This window comes from Taudactylus pleione, unplaced genomic scaffold, assembly GCF_031769625.1.
Source record: "Taudactylus pleione unplaced genomic scaffold, aTauple2 ptg000192l, whole genome shotgun sequence".
Taxonomy (NCBI): Eukaryota; Metazoa; Chordata; class Amphibia; order Anura; family Myobatrachidae; genus Taudactylus; species Taudactylus pleione.
In genome coordinates, this window is record NW_028284594.1 from 2,942,649 (window position 1) to 2,962,034 (window position 19,386).

Genomic DNA, 19,386 nt, shown 5'->3' on the forward strand with positions numbered 1-19,386 from the left:
GGCCTGAAGGTTCGACAGGGCCTGAAGGTTCGACAGGGCCTGAAGGTTCGACAGGGCCTGAAGGTTCGACAGGGCCTGAAGGTTCGACAGGGCCTGAAGGTTCGACAGGGCCTGAAGGTTCGACAGGGCCTGAAGGTTCGACAGGGCCTGAAGGTTCGACAGGGCCTGAAGGTTCGACAGGGCCTGAAGGTTCGACAGGGCCTGAAGGTTCGACAGGGCCTGAAGGTTCGACAGGGCCTGAAGGTTCGACAGGGCCTGAAGGTTCAACACTCAGTCAAATGGTCCACACATTTTCCTTTTTAGGGTTAGTGTCAGGGTTAGGCACTTACTCCGACGGGTAAACTAGTAACAAGGTCGACAGCTGTGTAGGTCGACACTCAGTCGATTTAAAAAAAATTTTTTTTTAGGGTTAGTGCCAGGGACTTACTCCAATGGGTCGACTAGGAACAAGGTCGACAGGCAGTAGGTCGACACTTTCTTTTTAGGGTTAGGGTCAGGCACTTACCCCGACGGTTAGGGTTAGGCACTTACCCCGACGGTTAGGGTTAGGCAGCAGAAGGGTTAGGCACCAAAAGGAGGGTTAGGGTAAAGATTAGGACTAAAAAACAAAACAAACCATGTGTCGACCATTTGCATGTCGACCATATGAGTGTTGACCTTGTTACCAGTCAACCTTCAGTGTGTTGACCTACTGATCCAGTAGACCTTGTTACCAGTCGACCTTTAGTGCGTCGACCTTCTGACCCTGTAGACCTTCAGTCCCTGTCGACCTACTGCCTGTTGACCTTCAGTACCTGTCGAACTTGTTACTAGTCGACCTTCAGTCCCTGTCTACCTATTGCCTGTCTATCTTCCATTGTCTACCCAAACATTGTCTATCTAGACAATGTAGATATAATGACCGGATACAGACTTGCTATAAATCCTCTACTCCTCCTCCGTTAACAAGCCTAGTAGTGACAAGAAAAGTCTGTGGCCCGACTGCTTGGTCCTTAAGCAGCAATGTCCAAATGGGACATTGCTACTTATAGTATACTTATAGGATAGTTTCAAAACACCAATTGGACCAGATTCAAGAGCAAGTTGGACATAGATATGGGGAAAAGAAAGAAAAAAAAAACAAAAAAAAAACACCAGTCCCCTATCCAGGAAATTAGCATCCATACTGACCATATGTCACACTGGCAAAGATTTAGGACTCCCTGTCATCATATGGGAGCTATCTATAAACCTCAAGAAGAAGCGCACCTCCACCCCCCTGAGATAGGCACATGGGATCAGAATGAAAGAGGGACCTGTTTAATGACTGTGGAAGTGTATTTCGAATGCAGCTCATGTGTAAATGTACATATGGCAGTGTCATGATATCAGTACCACCAGGATTGGATGGCTGAAAGACGGTATATATTTTGTCTGCAAGGGATAACACACTCTTAAGGACTGTGTTGAAATAGAGGCCAAAAAACACCATGGAGGTTGATGGTGTCAGCGACAATATGGACCTGTTCTTTACAGCCAGCTATGCAAATCAAGAACCACATAATAAACTGGGAATAGAGAACCACCAACTCACTGGATCGGGCATTTCCAAAGCTACCGTTCATACACAGAAAAACAATCATGACCCCCTGTTGTTGGAGCACACAGACACTTTCAAATGATGATTTTCTGAGAAGTTATTCTCTGGGGATCATGTGAGATCACCACAACCCTGCAATAGGAAATAGCCGTCCACTGACATACATTGACTAGGAACGGAATAAAGGATGCTTGCACTTCAGGCTGTTCACATTCCTTAACAAAAAGAAATGGAGGGAATAGACAGTGGCACTTCACTGGATGTAAGCATGCCTATTTAAACACCAGGGTAACCCCAAATGCCCAAAACGATAGATAAAATGTAGAAAAGGGTCTTGTAAAAAGATGTAGCGAAATATTTACAACTTCTTTCTCCACACAAACTATCCTTGACTATATTAGGGGCGTAACTTAAGTAGGTTCCAGGATGAAAACATTCAGACACTCCAAGATAGTGGGATGGGGTTTAAGAAAAATAAATAAAAGTATCAGTGACGTACAGTTCATCCTTCTTTTTTTCCACCCAGTAACCAATAATTTTTGGAACATGGACAAATGCCTCCATTAGCAAGGAACAGTAACATTTGATAAAAAAAACAGGCATTATAGTATACTTCATTTACCTCTTCACTATTCTGCTGTGTGACTTTTTATAAATAAGGGACACACATCTGGGTCAGGGATAGGTCACAAGATAAGCTTGTCAACTTAAAATACATGTTTTTCTTTAGTCTTCCATAACCTTTAAAATCAAAACTTGATAATGACCAACAAGTACTATAAAAACTATTTTTCCAAATTTTGAATTAAGGCACAAAACTATATGCAAATGTGTATACAGGTTCATGTAATGGATCGCAAATGGGACTCGTTTTGCTGTAATCAATTAAAAAACAAAAATTATCTAATTACAACAACATTTACCCTGTGCAATATTTTCACAATATGTCTCCACCCCTTAATAGTGTTCATTTTACAGAGAACCCCCCTCCCAAGTAAAAGTTAATACTATAACCACTAACGGAAGTCTATGCAGCGACAAGCTAAAATACGTTATTTTGGGATTTAGTAATTTCTGTTTTGTTTAGAGTAACTCTTCTCAAATCATAAAATAGATAACAGAATGGAGTGAGGATGATATAGATAAATTTGCCTGAGATAGGGTGAAGTTCTAGGATTCTTGCTTCACTTTAAGAGAACCCAGGTGCCAAGTGGATAGGTTAACACAAATGTTGGAAACATCTTAACTGATGTCAGTTTAGACAACTTCTGGCTGCACATGGAGATATCAATACAAAACGCTGTACCTTGCGGACTTGAAACAGTTTGCTATCACTGCAGAGATCACAGAATCGTGGCAGTAACATTTGTTCTACAGTCTGTTTGCCAAGCATGGAAATCATTTTACAGATAATCTGAGGAAAGAAAAGTTATTCAGGTGTAAATAAAATAACAGAAGGAGCCATGACGTCGATATTGAGTCATGCAGGTCATGCTAAGAATGTGAAAGACTCTGCACTGCAACAGAAATATGAAGAATGTAGTTTGCTTGTGCACACATGCAACAAAAGAGTTTTCTAATTCTTGTCCTCTTACTCACATTTACAGCTTCCACTTTGTATTCATCATCATTTTCAGGAGCGGAGAGGTCGAGCAGTATAGGGCAAACCTTGTTCTCTAAATCATTCTGATCAATAAGGTCTTGCTCTAGCAGTATCAGTAGAGCCTCCTGGCTTGCTTTTCTCACCTGTATTATGGAGACCGAAAGTCAACTAGAGTAATGCTTTGGGTACATGATTATTTATCACCATTCCTGTTTGTTACATGTGAGCACAAGGGACAGCTAAATTAGGTATCGTTGAACTCCCTCTATGTAGAGATACCAGTGAAGTGCACACGGCAGCCCTAGCATCGCAGATTGATGCAGGAGATGATAAAGTATGTTCTGCCATAGATCAGGCCTGTGTGGCAGAACTATAGCAGTTACTGAGGTCATGTCTGTAATGAGGTCCACAACCACCTTTCTAAAATGTACATTTATCATCTCTGCGTACCCGTCTTACCATGTGTGACAATGGTAAAATAGACTGATTTTAGTCATTCACAGATTTCTGCTTGTAAGAAACACATTAATGTGTATGTTTTTCAAACTGTAATGTTGCCATATAGTCACATTGGAAACAGACATTTTGTGGGCTATTATTCATGGGCTTGCATACCATCAATTATATAAAACTTAGTAACACCAATGAGTCATGAGACTTTTCATCTAGCAGCAATCTCTGAAAACACACACAATAAAAATGTAATACATCAAACTGTAACTAACCTATATGTATCCCATCAAAAAAAGTCCTTTACAAAAATATATATATTTTTTTAAATCCTGTATTAACTCTATCCATTTACTCTTTTGTGGGTGTATATGTGTTCATAGTTTATTTTTTGATTCTGTATGACCTCATCCCTTCCTAATTAAAGTGGTTTACACCCAAACACAAAATTCCTTGCATTTTACTGGCTCTAGCTGAAAAGCATTGTAACCCCTGTGCTAGACCTCCATCTACTGAGAGAACTGAGCAGCACCCAAGGAGAGTGGCTCAGGATCCAGCTATACAAGTTTAATTATACTGAGGGACGACTCCAAAATAAATATTACTGGTAAGAAAGGATTTAGTAAAAATTCATATTTGAATTGGGAAATCCATTTAAATTACTTCGTAATGAGGCCATCAATCATTTTGGGGCTGATGCAGAGTGAGCACTGAGCTAGTTGGTGTTGCGTATGTTCACACTACACATGCCCAGAAAACAACCCATCCAAATGTGCAATTGCACAGCATGACACTTTATGGACACATTGGGGGAGAATTCATTGTTTGAGAGAATTGGCTCCCGTCTAAAGTGGGTGGAGCCATTTCAATTGTTTTGGAAGACAAGCCCCAAGTCTGCACTAATCGTATTTTCTGCTCGTAGCCCTCGAAGGTGCGAGCAGAAATTTGCGTAAACTAGGACTTTGAGGCTGGTCGTGAGTGCCGGGCGTTCCTTAACTGCAGAGCGACCACCAGTTAGCGGGAGAAGCCTCTTAATGGAGCTGACTCCGTGCTATAGGGTGCAAGAATACAGTTGTTGCGAGGCTGGTTGCACAAAAAAAAAAAAAAAAAAAAAGTACTCTCAGGCTACTTAAGACAGAAGCCAATTCTCTGAAACAATTGAATTTCCCCCATTGAGCCTTGTGACCATGAAGTAGGAATTGCAGTGGGAAGGGACATTCTCAAATAGGCAAAGGTCAGTAAGGGTATGTTCATGCAAATGCATCTTATTCTACTCATATACACCTGTTAGGAGGTGCAATATATGTGTGCACTATTTTAATTTTATGCTACCAACTCTGATAAGAACCTGTGTGTGCTGAATGAATATCATGAACATTCAAACCATTAATAAATTAAGAACTAGTGACATCACCGAGGCACAAAGGATATGTTGAGATCACTAGTGTAGTGATAATATGTCACTAAGGGGAGAATTCAATTAAGCGTGATGTTGAATAGCGACGGGAGGGAGCTCCCGAAGCTACTCAATACAACGCGCTGTTTGGGCGCGCTAAGGATTTCTTCTCGCATCCCCCTGGGGATGCGAGAAGAAATCTGACCAAAGTGCCGGGCGAGCAGCTGTTTGTCTGCATAGCGCGGCGCTAACGACCACGCGCCCGGCACTTTGGTCAGAGAATGCCGGTTACCGCGCCTTAACACCCTTGTTAAGGCGCGAGCACCGGCATTCCCCGACCACACAGCGCACTGAATTGAATAACTCCGGGAGCACGCTCCCGGCGCTATTCAATTTGCGTTGAATTGAATTCCCCCCTAAGAGGCTGTGTGCAGCAGAACCCAATAAGGAAGTAGGATGTGGCTAGTTTTTCTCCTAATATCTAGAATTAGATTCCACATGTGTTCTTCATGTAACAAAAGGATGTTCACTTTCAGGCCTGCCGCCTGTCCATGGTCATTGCATGTTATTAACAAATAAAAGGATGTTCTTTCCAGATCCTTTAAAGTGGAAATGTTGGCAATGCTTGTAGAGACAGGCAAATTATCTTATTCCAGCGAAAACTGCACCTGAGGCATGAAATAATTTAGGAGTTGCCCTTTAAAGTGTCACATCAGCTATAAATCATGTAGAACAAGTCCACAGGCAAACCGGTTCCCAGATCACTGCACTGGCGTACTGCACTAACATTCCTCACAGTACACATATACCAAGCCTCTCTGTAAAGGAAAAATCTAGCCTCGTTTGTATATGCCTACAGGGGGATTTGACTTTCAAATTAATTTAATGGATATTAAAAAAAAAAAAAAAAAAAAAAAAAAAAGTACTGCGAATGTTGGTACAGTAGATGCTTTTCAGAAATGTATTTTATATATCAGTTAGGAACTAAAGCTGGGGACACACTGGAGCAATGGGCATTCGTTCCGACATCGGAAGGAATGCCCTTGAATGGGGATTGCGCATCCACACTTGAACGAGTTAATGAACGATGGAACGATCACTGTTCTGTCCTTCATTAACTTACTACTACATGTCGCTAGCGATATCGCTAGGTTTGATGTGCAGCACATGAAACCTAGCGACCATCGCTACCTACCACAAGGGCAACGCAATCGCCGATACACACTGAGCGGAACTGAAAATTGGCCCGACATCACTCCAGTGTGCAATGAAAACGCTGGTCTCTGAATACAACTGTATACACGGCAGAGAGAACAGTGGTGCTTTGTAGTAATGTAGGGCAAAAACAACATCAAATTATATAAATGTATGAGAAGGAAACCAGATATTCATATGAATATAGCAAAAGCAGGAATCCATGTACAAGCCAAAACAACAATGATCGAATATGGAAAGCCTCGAGGGCAAAGTACACAGATACAATTTGTTATGGAATTTATTATGGTCTGGTTACAATGTTACCAGGAAGTAAAGGACCACAAAACCCTAATACAACAGTCCAGATATGAAAAACTCAATAGTTTACTGAATTTACAGCTGAAATCAGGGTATTATTCTCCATTATCAGTCTTTTCAGATAAACAGATGAGCTGTATGCACCCTTAAATGAGATTATTACCTTTATCACAAATATCTTAATTTCTAATAAGATACTGATAGTTTTACATATATACTGTGTTTATGAATGAGATCACTAGTTCTTTTGTGCAGGTCAACTTCTTGTATTGCTTGGAGGAAACAGAGCCCATCATATGTTACTTTGCCTAATCTACTACATTCTATGGGGGCAATTCAACTCCAGGTGATGTTACATCACCCCAACTTCACATATTTTCTTGTGCAACCCTATGGGGGTCCAAGGTGATGTCAAGGTGAAGTAATGGTAAAATCAAGGTGATGTAACATCACAATTGTCCCAAGAGAGCATGGAAAAGACTTGCGGCCTATATGCAAATATGGGGATCCAGCTGGAAATGTGACCCGAGTTCTGCTCTAAACTGACTGCAGGTCAAGGCCTAATGGTGCTGTGCATAAGGTGGCAGCACCCAGGAGGAAGTACACTGCAATATGTAGGCTGTCTCTCATGCAGAGTACCCATATTTGCATACAGTATGCTCTTTCCCAAGCATTATAATTAAATTTTAAAAATAAAACAAGATTCTTCCGTCACTAGAGCAGACTGATCAAACTGTGGCTGTCCAGCTGTTGTGAGACTACAAGTCCCAGCATACCCTCCCACCAATCAGCTAGTAAAGCCGCAGGGACTCGTAGTTTCACAACAGCTGAGAGAGCCACAGGTTTGCCAAGCCTGCACTAGAAGATTTATGTATTGTTTACCTTCTGTGACAAAATATACAGTAATTAAAGCATCAGCTAAATTAAATCACCAGTGTATGACCTATTGTAGGTACTTGAACGGATGGCAAACTCTGAGCTAAAAAATTATAATTTCATGTGTTAAATACCTCAGCATATGTGGATGACAGGCAGGGAATACAGTGGATCTCTAACCCTTACATAAAAACACACACTGGTGTCTTTAACATATCAAAATAATGTTTGCACAACTGACACGACTTAACTACCATACAGGCACAGGTTTAAGGCAATAATGTTATGTGTGATTTTATTTATTTTATCAGTTCGTTTTGAAATTTCCAGGTATCTGTACCAGTGGATGGAGGAGTATTGGACAAAGAGCCTGATTCAGACCCGCTCACGAGCGCACAGTGCTCACAAGCAGGTCGATGGTCCCCCACTACGCATGCGCACACCGGAGCTGGCGTGCGCGAGACCCGGCCAGCATCAGACGCTCCGTCGCTACGGGTTTCGCACCAAAGCAGGGTAGCTGTTGATTGTGATTGATAGCTTGCCCTGTTTTGGAAGTGGGCAGGGGGGGGGGGGGGGGGGTGGCTGGCCAAACGGAGGCCGTTTGAGGGCAGCCCCACTGACATCACTCGTGATGTCAGTGGGTGAGCTTCCGGCTCTATTAGAGCCGAAAGCTCACTGGGGCTTGCGGGAAAGAGACCCTACCACAAGGGTCTCGTCGCAAGCCCCGATGGTCGTGACCATCACCTGGCCGCTCTCTAAACCTGTGGGTGGTCACCCACAGCTTAGCGAGCGGCCAGGAGGCAGTCTTCAAAAAAAAAAAAAAACAGGGACGCCCTGATTCAGAGCGAGCGCTCTCAAAGATCGTCCGGCTCTGAATCAGGCCCAGAGTACCATGAGTATGTGGCTTGTATAATTGATCATTTAGGGCACATGCATTCTCAGTCACTAAGGCAGCAACAAATAATAATAAACTCATAGCATATACAGAAAATAACCACAGAAATTAAATGTTTACTTGTCTCACCAAAGCAGAGAGGTCTAATGCATTTAATCCCTCTTATTTACACAATGAAGCTTCACAGCTAGCAAAAGGCAGACAATGAAGGAAAAAACCTAAACAAGTAAATATTTTCTGGAACAAATATGATATTTAACAACTATGCTATGTACGTCTGAATCAGAAATATTTAAACTATGTAGAAAGGCACGCCTTTTTATTAAATAGTGTCTATTAAACAAAAGCAAGTGCTATACATAGTTTTATGTAATGTCTCTGTGCAAGCTTATAAGCAAACTCAGGGAGTTTCATCTCTCATTACTGCGACTCAAGCATTTTTACCCCTTTTAGACTTAAAATCCAGGAAATTGCCAGGTCCATCAACCCTGCAAATTCCTGGGTCTCAGTCCGACAGTGTTAAAGAGTAGGGTTGTGGAGTTTGCATTCACACTATGCAAAAACCTGGGTTGATGCGTTTTCACGTGCTAAAACCCAGATTTTTGCTCTATGTGAGATACCTCTTTCACACATAAAAAAGCCCTGGCATTTCATTCACAGTTTATTTTTGTTTCAAAATCAGGGTCGAAGTTCCGGGAGTTTCAACCCGGGTTGATCCTTTCACACAGAAAAAGGACCAGTGTTGATCCGCAAATTACCGGGTAGAAATACTTGACGCGAGAATTTGCTTTTCTGTGTGAAAGGGGTATTATTCACCTTACAGGACTAGGCCATGACACTCCTCCCACCACAGAAGACATTATGAGGGGATTAAGGGACACAAATCAGACTGAGAAAAGCTTTTGTGGCAGGAGGCAAAGGGACCATTGGACAGAGAAAAACGTAATAAAATCACTGCAACATTTTTGTTCAAATAATATCTTGTACACTAATGAAACAGATAAAATAAAAAGATAACAGTGCTGCCAGTATAACCATGGAAAACTTAACACACTTTTTAATTAATGTCAGATCAACTATATATTGGTGTTAAATGTTATATATTTGGGAATAACTTTTACCCCAGAGACCTTCATAATTAGGCACCTCCATAGTAAATTTGTGCAGTAGGTAGTAAATGTACATAGAACACTTACATTTTATATAGTGACCTGACTCACCTGGTTATTGGGGTCTGTGAGATAACGGATGAGGATGGGCAGTAGGTATTCAGTGAATGCTCGGGGAAACTGAGGCCGGCTCTCCTGCAGAAAGATGGTTATCTGAGGAATCTGCTCCATCAGTTCTGTCCTTACAGTGGGTTCTGCAAGTGTGCAAAGAAAAATCACACTGTAAAATGCAAAAAATATATCAACACAGGAATTGCTTGAAAAAGTCTAATCCATAAGCAACAGCTTGGAGGACAGCGACAGCACTGACTAATGGAGTTAATCTCCAAATATAAGAATATATGGTATAATGAGTTTTTTTAACTCAAACATTTTTGTCAAAAAGCCTTTTCCGGCGACAGTACTAACCATCCTTTAACACCAGCCGCAATACAAAAATTACCTGTCGTATATCTCAGCGTATTCAGTAATCACATTGTGCAATGAGAAAGCACTGCATTTGTCTAGGACTAAACCCTACTAATAACACCACGTTCTATTCCTTTATAAAAGTTCTGTTTTATTAGGGAAAATAGGAACAGAGAGAGGAGAGGTACTTAATTATTTCTACATCTTATATAAAAAAATTAATCGATCTGTTTGTTTGTCAGTTTGTGCATTCGGACACTCCTGCACAGATTGGGACGAAACCAACGAGAGGTGGTCCTGTTGGATCCTGGCCAGGTTTTAGAGGGTTAGGTTCCCAGTCGCACCTCCCGTTGGTGTACGCTAGGCAGTACATTGACCTTAATATAGCTCCAGCAAACTTTTGCTGGAGCTATATTATAAAGAGCTGCTGTTAAGAATCAGTTTAAACTTACTATATATATTATAAAACACTGACTGGATAACTTTTTATACCTGTACTGGTTTTTTTTTTTTTCTGTCGAGAAAAAGCTAGAAGGATAAATAACGTCATCAGTGCATACTGTCTATATTAAAAACCTGTGTAGCATGACCATCTGTTTTCAGCACAAGGAATCAATTCCTATGTTGTGTTAAATTAATATAAATATGGATAGATATAATATGTCCAAACTGGGCTCAAATGATGCGTGATTATCCTCTAACAGTATAAGCAGCTTAGGGTGTGTGCTAGCCTTTAAATATGTTCATAGTATATGCAGATGTAACATTTCTTCTAATTACAATTCTGCCTGACATGAGAAAATAAAATAAAAAAACCAACAAGAATGACACTAAAGACATGCACCAATATTTCTTATGTGGAATAATATTAGACTATAATATTAATATAAAATATAACCCCCACAAAGAAAACAAATCTATATCTATCAACTATACTGCCTTTAACTATATAAACTAAACAGATTTCTTCAGATTAGAACCTGTACAAGTCTCAAGATAGGTACACACCTGAGAGACTGTACTCACAATCTGACAGTATTTACAATTTTATAAGAGATGAAATGATCTTGATAACAACTAATTTCCTGTGTACCGAATTATTTTTAAATAATAATTGCCTGGGTGCTGTGTACACTGTGCAATAATCGGACGGACCAAGCAGACAAAAATCTGATGTTCAGCCAGAATATTGCACAGTGTGTACATAGCTTCACTCTTGTAAAAGGTTCAGCTGCAATAAAGACACAGAGGTGTGAATCCAGGATGAGTATGAGTATCTTTTATATAAGTTTCAGTCTCTGCTCATTCCCCAGCGCACAATCCGTTAAGGTCTAGGCCTCAAGGTAATTAACCACTACAAATATTGTGAGGAGTGTATGTAACGCTCTTACCTGCATCTTCTGACAGACGAACAACAATTTCCATGACAGTCAGAAAGTCATCTTCAGTACTGCTAAAATCTCTCAGTACATCTAGCAACCCACGTGCAATAATTTGCCTGTAATAGAAAGGTATTACTTTAAAACAAAACAAAAAACAAACCCCAACAACTTCACTTTACTATATACTGGTGTGAAAAAGTACATAGTAAATAGTATACCACCTCCATTACCCTCTCCTCCTTCCCCTCTATTCATGGATTGGAGCTGTAGACAGTCAGTATATCAAATGGTCTCCACTTGTTTCTGCACAGCAAAATGGAACGAATACATAGACAATAGGAATGGAGAGAGATGCTGATATACGAACAGATATAGGGGGCGGCTGAAGTGTCATACCATTATTAACACTTACTTTCCACGGGCATTTTAATATTTAATTTTCGGTCAACTCCCTCTTAAAAGCAGCGATCCCAAAAAGAAATATGGCAGACTATAAGATAGCTTGATTAACTTGTTCCCATGGTTTGCTTCTTCAGACTTCTAGAACTTATTCACAACTCAGCAGATATTCCACAGTATCATGTGGCTACTATAGCAACCACAGTCACTTGACACATGATGTAGAGAATAGAGAGACTCTGGAATGCCTCTGTGAGCTCCATCTGTATGGTAACACCCTCCCACTCCTTATCGCCACTGGGCAATAACATGACATCCTGAATCTGAGTGTATGTGCCCGTAGCGGGTTGATCTGGTAGTCGCACTTGTTTTTCCTTCAGAGAGATTTTGAAAAAGATTATATTTATACACCTAAAGAAAAGGACTTTCAGATGCCGGTCTAAACAAAATACTTAACCTACTATTCAAAAGGACCAAAAAAAAAAGAAAAAAAAAAAAGAATAATTTGGGATTGCTGCTTTAAAAAGGCAAGAAAATCTGATATGAAATTGGGCACAAATGTTAACGGTCAATAATTTAACATATGAATAGACTTTTTTACCTACACATAATACATGGATACATTGCTATTTTATAAAATTGCAGTTTGTCACATTTGCAGGCAATTAGGTACAAGCTTACATCATTTTGTAGAAAATCAAGATATTTAAAACATTTTATAATGCACAAAGCAGTTTAACTCTTTACAAAATTTTTGAAAACCTAGTAATCTCACCTAACAATGACATGTATAAACAAGTACTATGTAGGGAGTTCAATACAGTTTCCCACAGTGAAATTACACCAGGCTTAGGGGTCTATTCATGTAGAACATGAAGTGGCTCACGATAAACATCACTATATATCACATCACATCCATGCAAAATATATTGATGTTTAGAAGCCATTCATGTATACTTACCTCTCCGACGTCTTCATGCGCAGTCCGGCCCCTCCGCGATCCCTAGATGAAGTGAGAATACTCTCTGCGTAGGTGCCGGAGTCCGACAGCAACAGGTCAAGTCAGACCTGCTGCAATGGATGCTGGAAAAAGGGGACGGAGCCAACACTGGGTGTCAGGCAGACAGCAGGAAGTATGCAACTTCCCTGCTCTGTTCAGCTTGCGGTATCCTCGGTGAATCTGTACGCAGCAGAGGAACGCAAAACAGAGCTTTCCATTCTTCTATGAATCGCACTCACCATACAGAAGTATGGTGATACGATGCAGGCATGGAGCCGTTGGAGAAGTAATTCACTTCTCCACGGTAACTTGCTCCATGAAATGCACGAAACAGAGAAGAGTCCTGATTTCTGCTAAACAGGGCTCTTCCCTGCTTCATGAATAGACCCCTTAGTCTTTGCCCCTGCATTACAAAGCTAGTTTCTGGCACGGAAGGTGTAAATGTGCAAGAAATCCACCCCTCCGCACCGACCACACACACACAATTATTTTTCTTTAGTAATTTGTTCCAGTATGCAGTTAATCACCCTTGCAATACATAATTCTTCAAGCTGTATACAGTTTTGATCCATTTCTACATACTCTTAATGTGCTTGAAACACTTAAATCAATAAACATTTACCTGTTAAATATATTATCACTAAAAGCATATTTTTCCAGTCGGGCAAGAGGTGTCAGGTTGTCCTGTCCGGGAATGTCCAGGAAAGCGCTTATCCTCATGCTCTCACAGTCTGGTCCATAATCCTCAAAGCCAACTGGTAGGAAAAAAAAAAAAAAAAAAGAAGATTCATTATCTCCCCATTACAGAGGGCCAAACTTGCACAGGTCCAATGCGAGTTCTTGTAAACAAGGGTCTGTGTTTCATGTATCCAGACATATATAATGCATACATTGCAGAATAAAAAATATAAGGGGACTTTTTTTTTTTTTTAAATTGTGTTTATTGACAAGTTTTGAAACCCAGATGACAAATGCATATCAATACGTAAAATAATATAGTTCACCCAGAACCGTAACAGGGCTTCACGGCGCCCTGTGCCGGCCATCCACCGCCACCGCATGACGTCATACCAAGAGGGCTGCCAGTGCCAGTAAGGAAAGCAGCACAGTCAGAGCATCCTCAGGATATCCCAGGGTGCTGACAGGCAGCAGACTGCATCTTTGGAGTGTCTAACGCTGCACCAGTGACACTGGCTGCAGGGTGCTATTCCAGAAATCATTCTAGCCAGATGCAGGAACCGTGGAATAGCGCCAGTGCTGCCCACAGTGTGCTGTGCGACGGCACCGCTCGCACACCCCTAGTTACTGCCCTGAGTTCACCAGCACATATAAAGACAGGAAAATATAAAGAAAAAAAATAAATGCAAGAAATCCAAAATACACAACAGTTACAGAAGGCTTGCACTCGGGATACCAGCGGTCAGAATCCCAACGCCGGCAGCCCGACAGGGTTAGGATACCGACACCTGTCTGTAGTTATCCTAATCCTCCCTCTCCCGATGCCTAAACCTAACCCCCCCCCCTAGTGGTCTAAATGGTAAACAGAAAGAGGAACAAGCACAATATATTCTATCCAGAACAATCCAACAGAACCAAAGTCCAGCAAGAAAGCAAAAGTCCAGAGGGCAACACTGAACTAGAAACTACAGCATCAAGGAAGGTATCAGTCAAGTACTTTACCACCAGCAAAACCAGGTTCCTGGAGGGGAAGACAAGAGGAGTAGCAGTCCCTAAAGAACAATAGGACCCACACAGCAGCGAAGACCAGCTTCCCGAATTGAGGTTGTCACAGGGGACCAGCAGGGAGACAGCTGCAGGATGGCAACGGTCCACAGCAGCTAACAGGAGGGAGCCCGCTAGTAGGAACCGCTGATCACTGGGGAAGGCTCCAACAACAATTGGGACAGCATGCAGAGCACAGAGTCTATGTTGAAAGGTTCCGTCACACTTGTTCTTTACACTTCTTTTGATGCTTCTACTCCCAACACAAAGCAGAAACGGTAGTTACTCCTAGTTCCTTATATTACTATTCTTTACAGTGTCTAAAAACATCCCAGAGCCAAACCCAGAGGCAACACTAGGGGTCACCAATAGCTTACGCAGTGTTATTCTAAACCTTTATGCAGCATTTAAAGCTGACCCCTGCACTGATCTAAAAAGTTAAGTATGAGGGAGCCAAGCTCTAATGTATCTGGAAAATATATCCCTTAATTTCCTTATCAAGACCCTCCTATACAAGGTTTCAGAGCTTGATTTAAAGATATACTGGATTCATAGACTTCCTAACCCTAAAAAGAGCCATGAAAAAGCCCTGTCCATATCCCAGAGGTTTCCAAACAGTAAGGATTTAAGGATATCCATGCTCGAGTCCAGACGGTTATATCAAATTGACTGAAACACTAAATAAGTCACCTGTGCTCAAGCATGGATATTCTTAAAACGTGGACTGTAATGGTGGTGTTTAGGACCCTCTGCCAGTTAGGATCAACTTCTATCACATAAAAGTACAGATCATAAAAAGAAAAACCAGACTACAAGATGAGGATCTGCTGAAAGCTCTAAAATTATATGCTCACCTTTAAAAGTACAAAAATTATACAGCACAGTCTAAAACACATGTAAACGGCCTCTGATAATCCCAAATCCCCAATAGCCGTTTACAGACTAAACTCATAAGATTGGGTGGATTTGGCATTTATTCAAATCAACTCTACACTACAAAATCACCAATTGCTAAAAAAAATTGGAATCACTCTGATACTTCTAGGGTCATGAGCCATACAATGTTATGAAGTGCCAGGGCCAAATTAAGGGGGGGGGGGGTGTGTGTTTCAGGAGCGGATGTCCCGGGGCTCCCACACAGAGGAGGGCCCTTACAACTTCAGCATATGGGGGGAGCGGGGGTGTTTTGAGTATCTAGAAACATACTTAGCAGGCACAGATAACAAATGAGAACAGGTAGAGAAGTAGCCTATAGCAAACAAACTTCTACCTATTAATTTATTAATTATAGCTAGAAGCTGATTGATTGCTATGGGCAACTTTTCTACATGTCCTCTTTAGAAGGTTTGATACATCTCTCCCACGGAAAGGGATTGAAATACTGGCGGTTGTTTAGCCGCCGGTTCAAATCTTGACAGCAGATGCCCGGCGGATGAAGGTCCCGACTGGGGCAGGTATGTACCCTAACCCTCCCCTCTAGTGGTGCCTAGACGTAATCTCCTTCCAAAACCTAACCCTGCTAGGTTCCTTAATCCTAACCCTCCCTCCCCTGTGTGGCTAACGCTAAGGGCGCCCCGGGTTGGCATCCTCGACGCCTATTCCCTCCCCCACAACCTCTTTACTCTATTGTGGCATTCACGTCCACACCATTACTATGCTGGTGCTCTATATAAAACTCAAAGGAGTTTCTAGTAAGTTCCTGCCAAAAGCAACTTTAGCCTTCCCAAAAGGGTTGCCCATCCTTAAGGCATATATAGAATTCTAGCAATTTAGCTAGAAGATAAATCCATCACAACAGTATTCAGCAAATCTGTAACAGATTAAATTTCTCTGAAACTGCTAGCTTCTACTAATGGGGCTAGGTTGCCTAGCCCCCTACTTACTACTATATTGGGACAGGTCACGTCCTCCTTTGAAAGCCCATTAGAATAAACTGGCCAAACTGAGGGCCTAATTCAGACCCGATCGCGAGCGCTGAGCGCTCGCAAGCGGGTCGATGTTGGCCCAGTGCACGCGAGGGAGCCGGCTCCGTCGTGCGCAAGACCCGGATAGCGACGGCCAAGCCGTCGCTATGGGTCTCGCTACAAAGGGGGCGTGCTGTCAATGGTGAGTGACAGCACGCCCCATTTGGTGGGCGTGCCTGCCCAGATGGAGGCGTTCCCATGGGAACACCTACCGTCTGGGGACGGCCCCACTGACATCACAAGTGATGTCAGTGGGAGTGCTCTCGGCTCTGATACAGCCGAAAGCACTCCAGGGCTTGCGGCAACGAGACCCTACCACAAGGGTCTCATCGCAAGCCCGATGGTCGCGATGGTCTTGGCCATCGCGACCATCTTTTTGGCCGTTCGCTATAGCTGTGGGTGGTCAGGCTCTGAATCAGGGCCTGAGTTCCAAGTCCTCAGCAATCTCCCTTTTTGGCCTATGTGAAGCCCAGATAACTTTAAAATCCATGTGTGAGGATTACACTCCCAAACCCATAATACACACACACACATTGTCCTGTTCTTAAAGCTGGATACACACTACACAATTCATCTCACAAATCCATTACTTTCCAAGACAACATGTAAAGAAGCAGTTAAGATGGAACACATATTTGAACAATTGTATTAAAATCCTATGTCCCTTTCAGAAGAAGAACTGGGCATCTCTATTTAGACATGATATTTACTATTTAATAATATTGAATCCTTACATGGCTGTGAAACAATATAATTTACAATAAACCGTCCTCTTCCTTAGGTTGGGTATATTGCGAGAATAAATCCATGTGAATTAACATGTTCTGGCTTGGTCTTAAAATTAGCCTATTCCAGGGTTTTCCAAATGCCCTCATTAAAAGACCCTAACAATCCAGATTTTTAATGATCTTTATCCATACTTGAGCACAGATGGATAAATTAAACTGAGCAAGGATATTTTTAAAATATTGACTGTTTGGGTGCCTTGACGACTAAGTTTCCGAAACACTGCCCTATTCTGAGCCTCTACTGTGTAATTTATTTGGGCACACAAATGCTTTTTGGTACCTTGTTCATTCTTCACAGGTTCCCTCCTACTGAAAGGTTATGGTATAAAATATAGACAGTAAAAAGGTCAACAGTGCCTAGATAGACACCATGGGCTCAATTCAACGCAAATTGAATAGCGGCGGGAGGAAGCTCCCAGAGCTAGTCAATTCAGTGCGCTGCTAAGGATTGCTTCTCACATTCCTCCTGGGGTGTGAGCAGAAATCCGACAATACTCATGGCGTGATGCTGTTTTCTGCCCTTAGCGCCACGGAAACAGCATCGCGCCGGGCAGTTTAGTTGGGGAATGCCGGTTCTCGCGACTAAACACCATGTTTAACGTGTGAGAACCGCCACTCTCCGACAAAACAGCGTGCTGAATTGATTCGTTCCGGTAGCTCCCTCCCGGCGCTACTCAATTTGTGTTGAATTGAATCAAACCCCAGATGTTAGGCTACATGCACACCTAAAAATATATCTGTCCAATTTGTCTGGTGGAAAGGAAAAACTTGTCGGTCTTCCGTTGTTTGGTCCCATACATTACCAGATTTTCTATCCCACCAGGCAGATTAGACAGATATCTTTAGGTGTGTATGCAGCATAAGACAGTCAATAGGTCGACAGTGACAAAAGGATGACATTTCAAGAAGGTTGACAGGTACAAATGGTCGACACTTTTTTTTTCTTTCTAACCATAACCTTCACCCAACCTTGTCGGGGTAAGTGCCTAACCCTAATCCTAAGTGCCTAACCCTAAAAAAAACACATGTCGACCAATTGCGTGTTGACCATTTTCAAGTCGACATTTTGGCCGTGTCGAGATTTTTGAATGCCTAACATCGGGTGTCTATCTAAAGTCCGGAAGCCTGACTGGAAGTGCGGACACAAATACATAGGGCCTGATTCAGAGTTGGGAATAGAGTAATAAAAAGCAAATATCTTGGAAAAAACCATGCTGTAATGCAGGTGGGACAGATTTAAAATGTGCAGAGAGATTTAGATTTTAGAGGGGTGTGTCTAAACTGAAATCTGAATTGCAGTGTAAAAATAAAGCTGTCTAGCATTTGTAGGCTACAGGCAAAAGCAGCCAGTATTTACTTCACATGCCCAAAAAAAATGTTTGAATTTGCACCCCTTGCGCTGCAACATCGTTTGTCCAGGTATACAGTTACTTGCTCTATCTTACTCTATTCCCACTTCTAAAGCAGGCCAATAGTTGTACCTCTCTCGCACTTGCAGCAATAACCCGAGTTATTACACATGAACGTGCAGCAACCCTGGTTACTGTGCAGTGTGAAGGGCCAGGTTGAAATAAGCAGGGTCGAGCGACTCTGCATTCCAACCCTGGTAACGAGCAGGGTTGAACATGGGTTCAACACGGCTTTAGTATTCATTCTAGCACCCTGCACCTGTCACAACCTGTGCAGTTCCTCATTCCTGCCTGGGGTGTCGCTCGCTGCTCTGTTGCTTTTAGCACACTCTGGTCAGTATCTTAGCAGTTTGTTACATCAGCTGAGCAGAAGCACCAGAGCAGAGAGCGACAACCCAGGCCATCAGTCTGAAAGGGGTCTCAGCTGGGTACGAACCGGCATTGCCATGTGAAAGGGGTATTAGCTAGATCCTTCTTGAAACTAATACAAATTTCATTACAGACAGGGGCATTCTAACTTACTATATCAGTGTTTATTGCCATTTTTGCTTACAATGCAGTGTTCTCGTTTTGTTGCGTACAGCATAAAATACCATTGCTATATAAATTCTAGAGATTAGTATTATTAAACTTTTATTTACAGAACAGGTTCTTTGGTATCACTGACAGGTACAGAAGGAGTGTCTGAAGGTGGGAGTACAATACTTTTGGACAATCTATCTATGTTGATTGCCATCTCCAGTTTCAAGACAAGAGCTTGCTTGGCAATTTGAAGACTTTCCTAGTAACAGAGCCTACTAATTTTACCATACATTGCACTCCTCCTCTTGA

General features: G+C 42.0%; 1 protein-coding gene across 2 annotated transcripts in view; it reads right to left on the reverse strand.

Annotated features, from left to right (window-relative positions):
• Positions 1–19,386, reverse strand: part of LOC148519001 (serine/threonine-protein phosphatase 4 regulatory subunit 1-like) — a 78,197-nt gene that overhangs the window by 46,082 nt on the left and 12,729 nt on the right. For both annotated transcript variants that reach the window (XM_088476744.1, XM_088476743.1), the window contains exons 3-7: positions 13,295–13,427; positions 11,283–11,389; positions 9,535–9,677; positions 3,179–3,325; positions 2,886–2,993 (exon numbers count right to left, since the gene is read on the reverse strand). In XM_088476744.1, the coding sequence (XP_088332870.1) occupies positions 2,886–2,993; positions 3,179–3,325; positions 9,535–9,677; positions 11,283–11,389; positions 13,295–13,427 (638 nt within the window). The remainder of the gene's footprint in view (positions 1–2,885; positions 2,994–3,178; positions 3,326–9,534; positions 9,678–11,282; positions 11,390–13,294; positions 13,428–19,386) is intronic.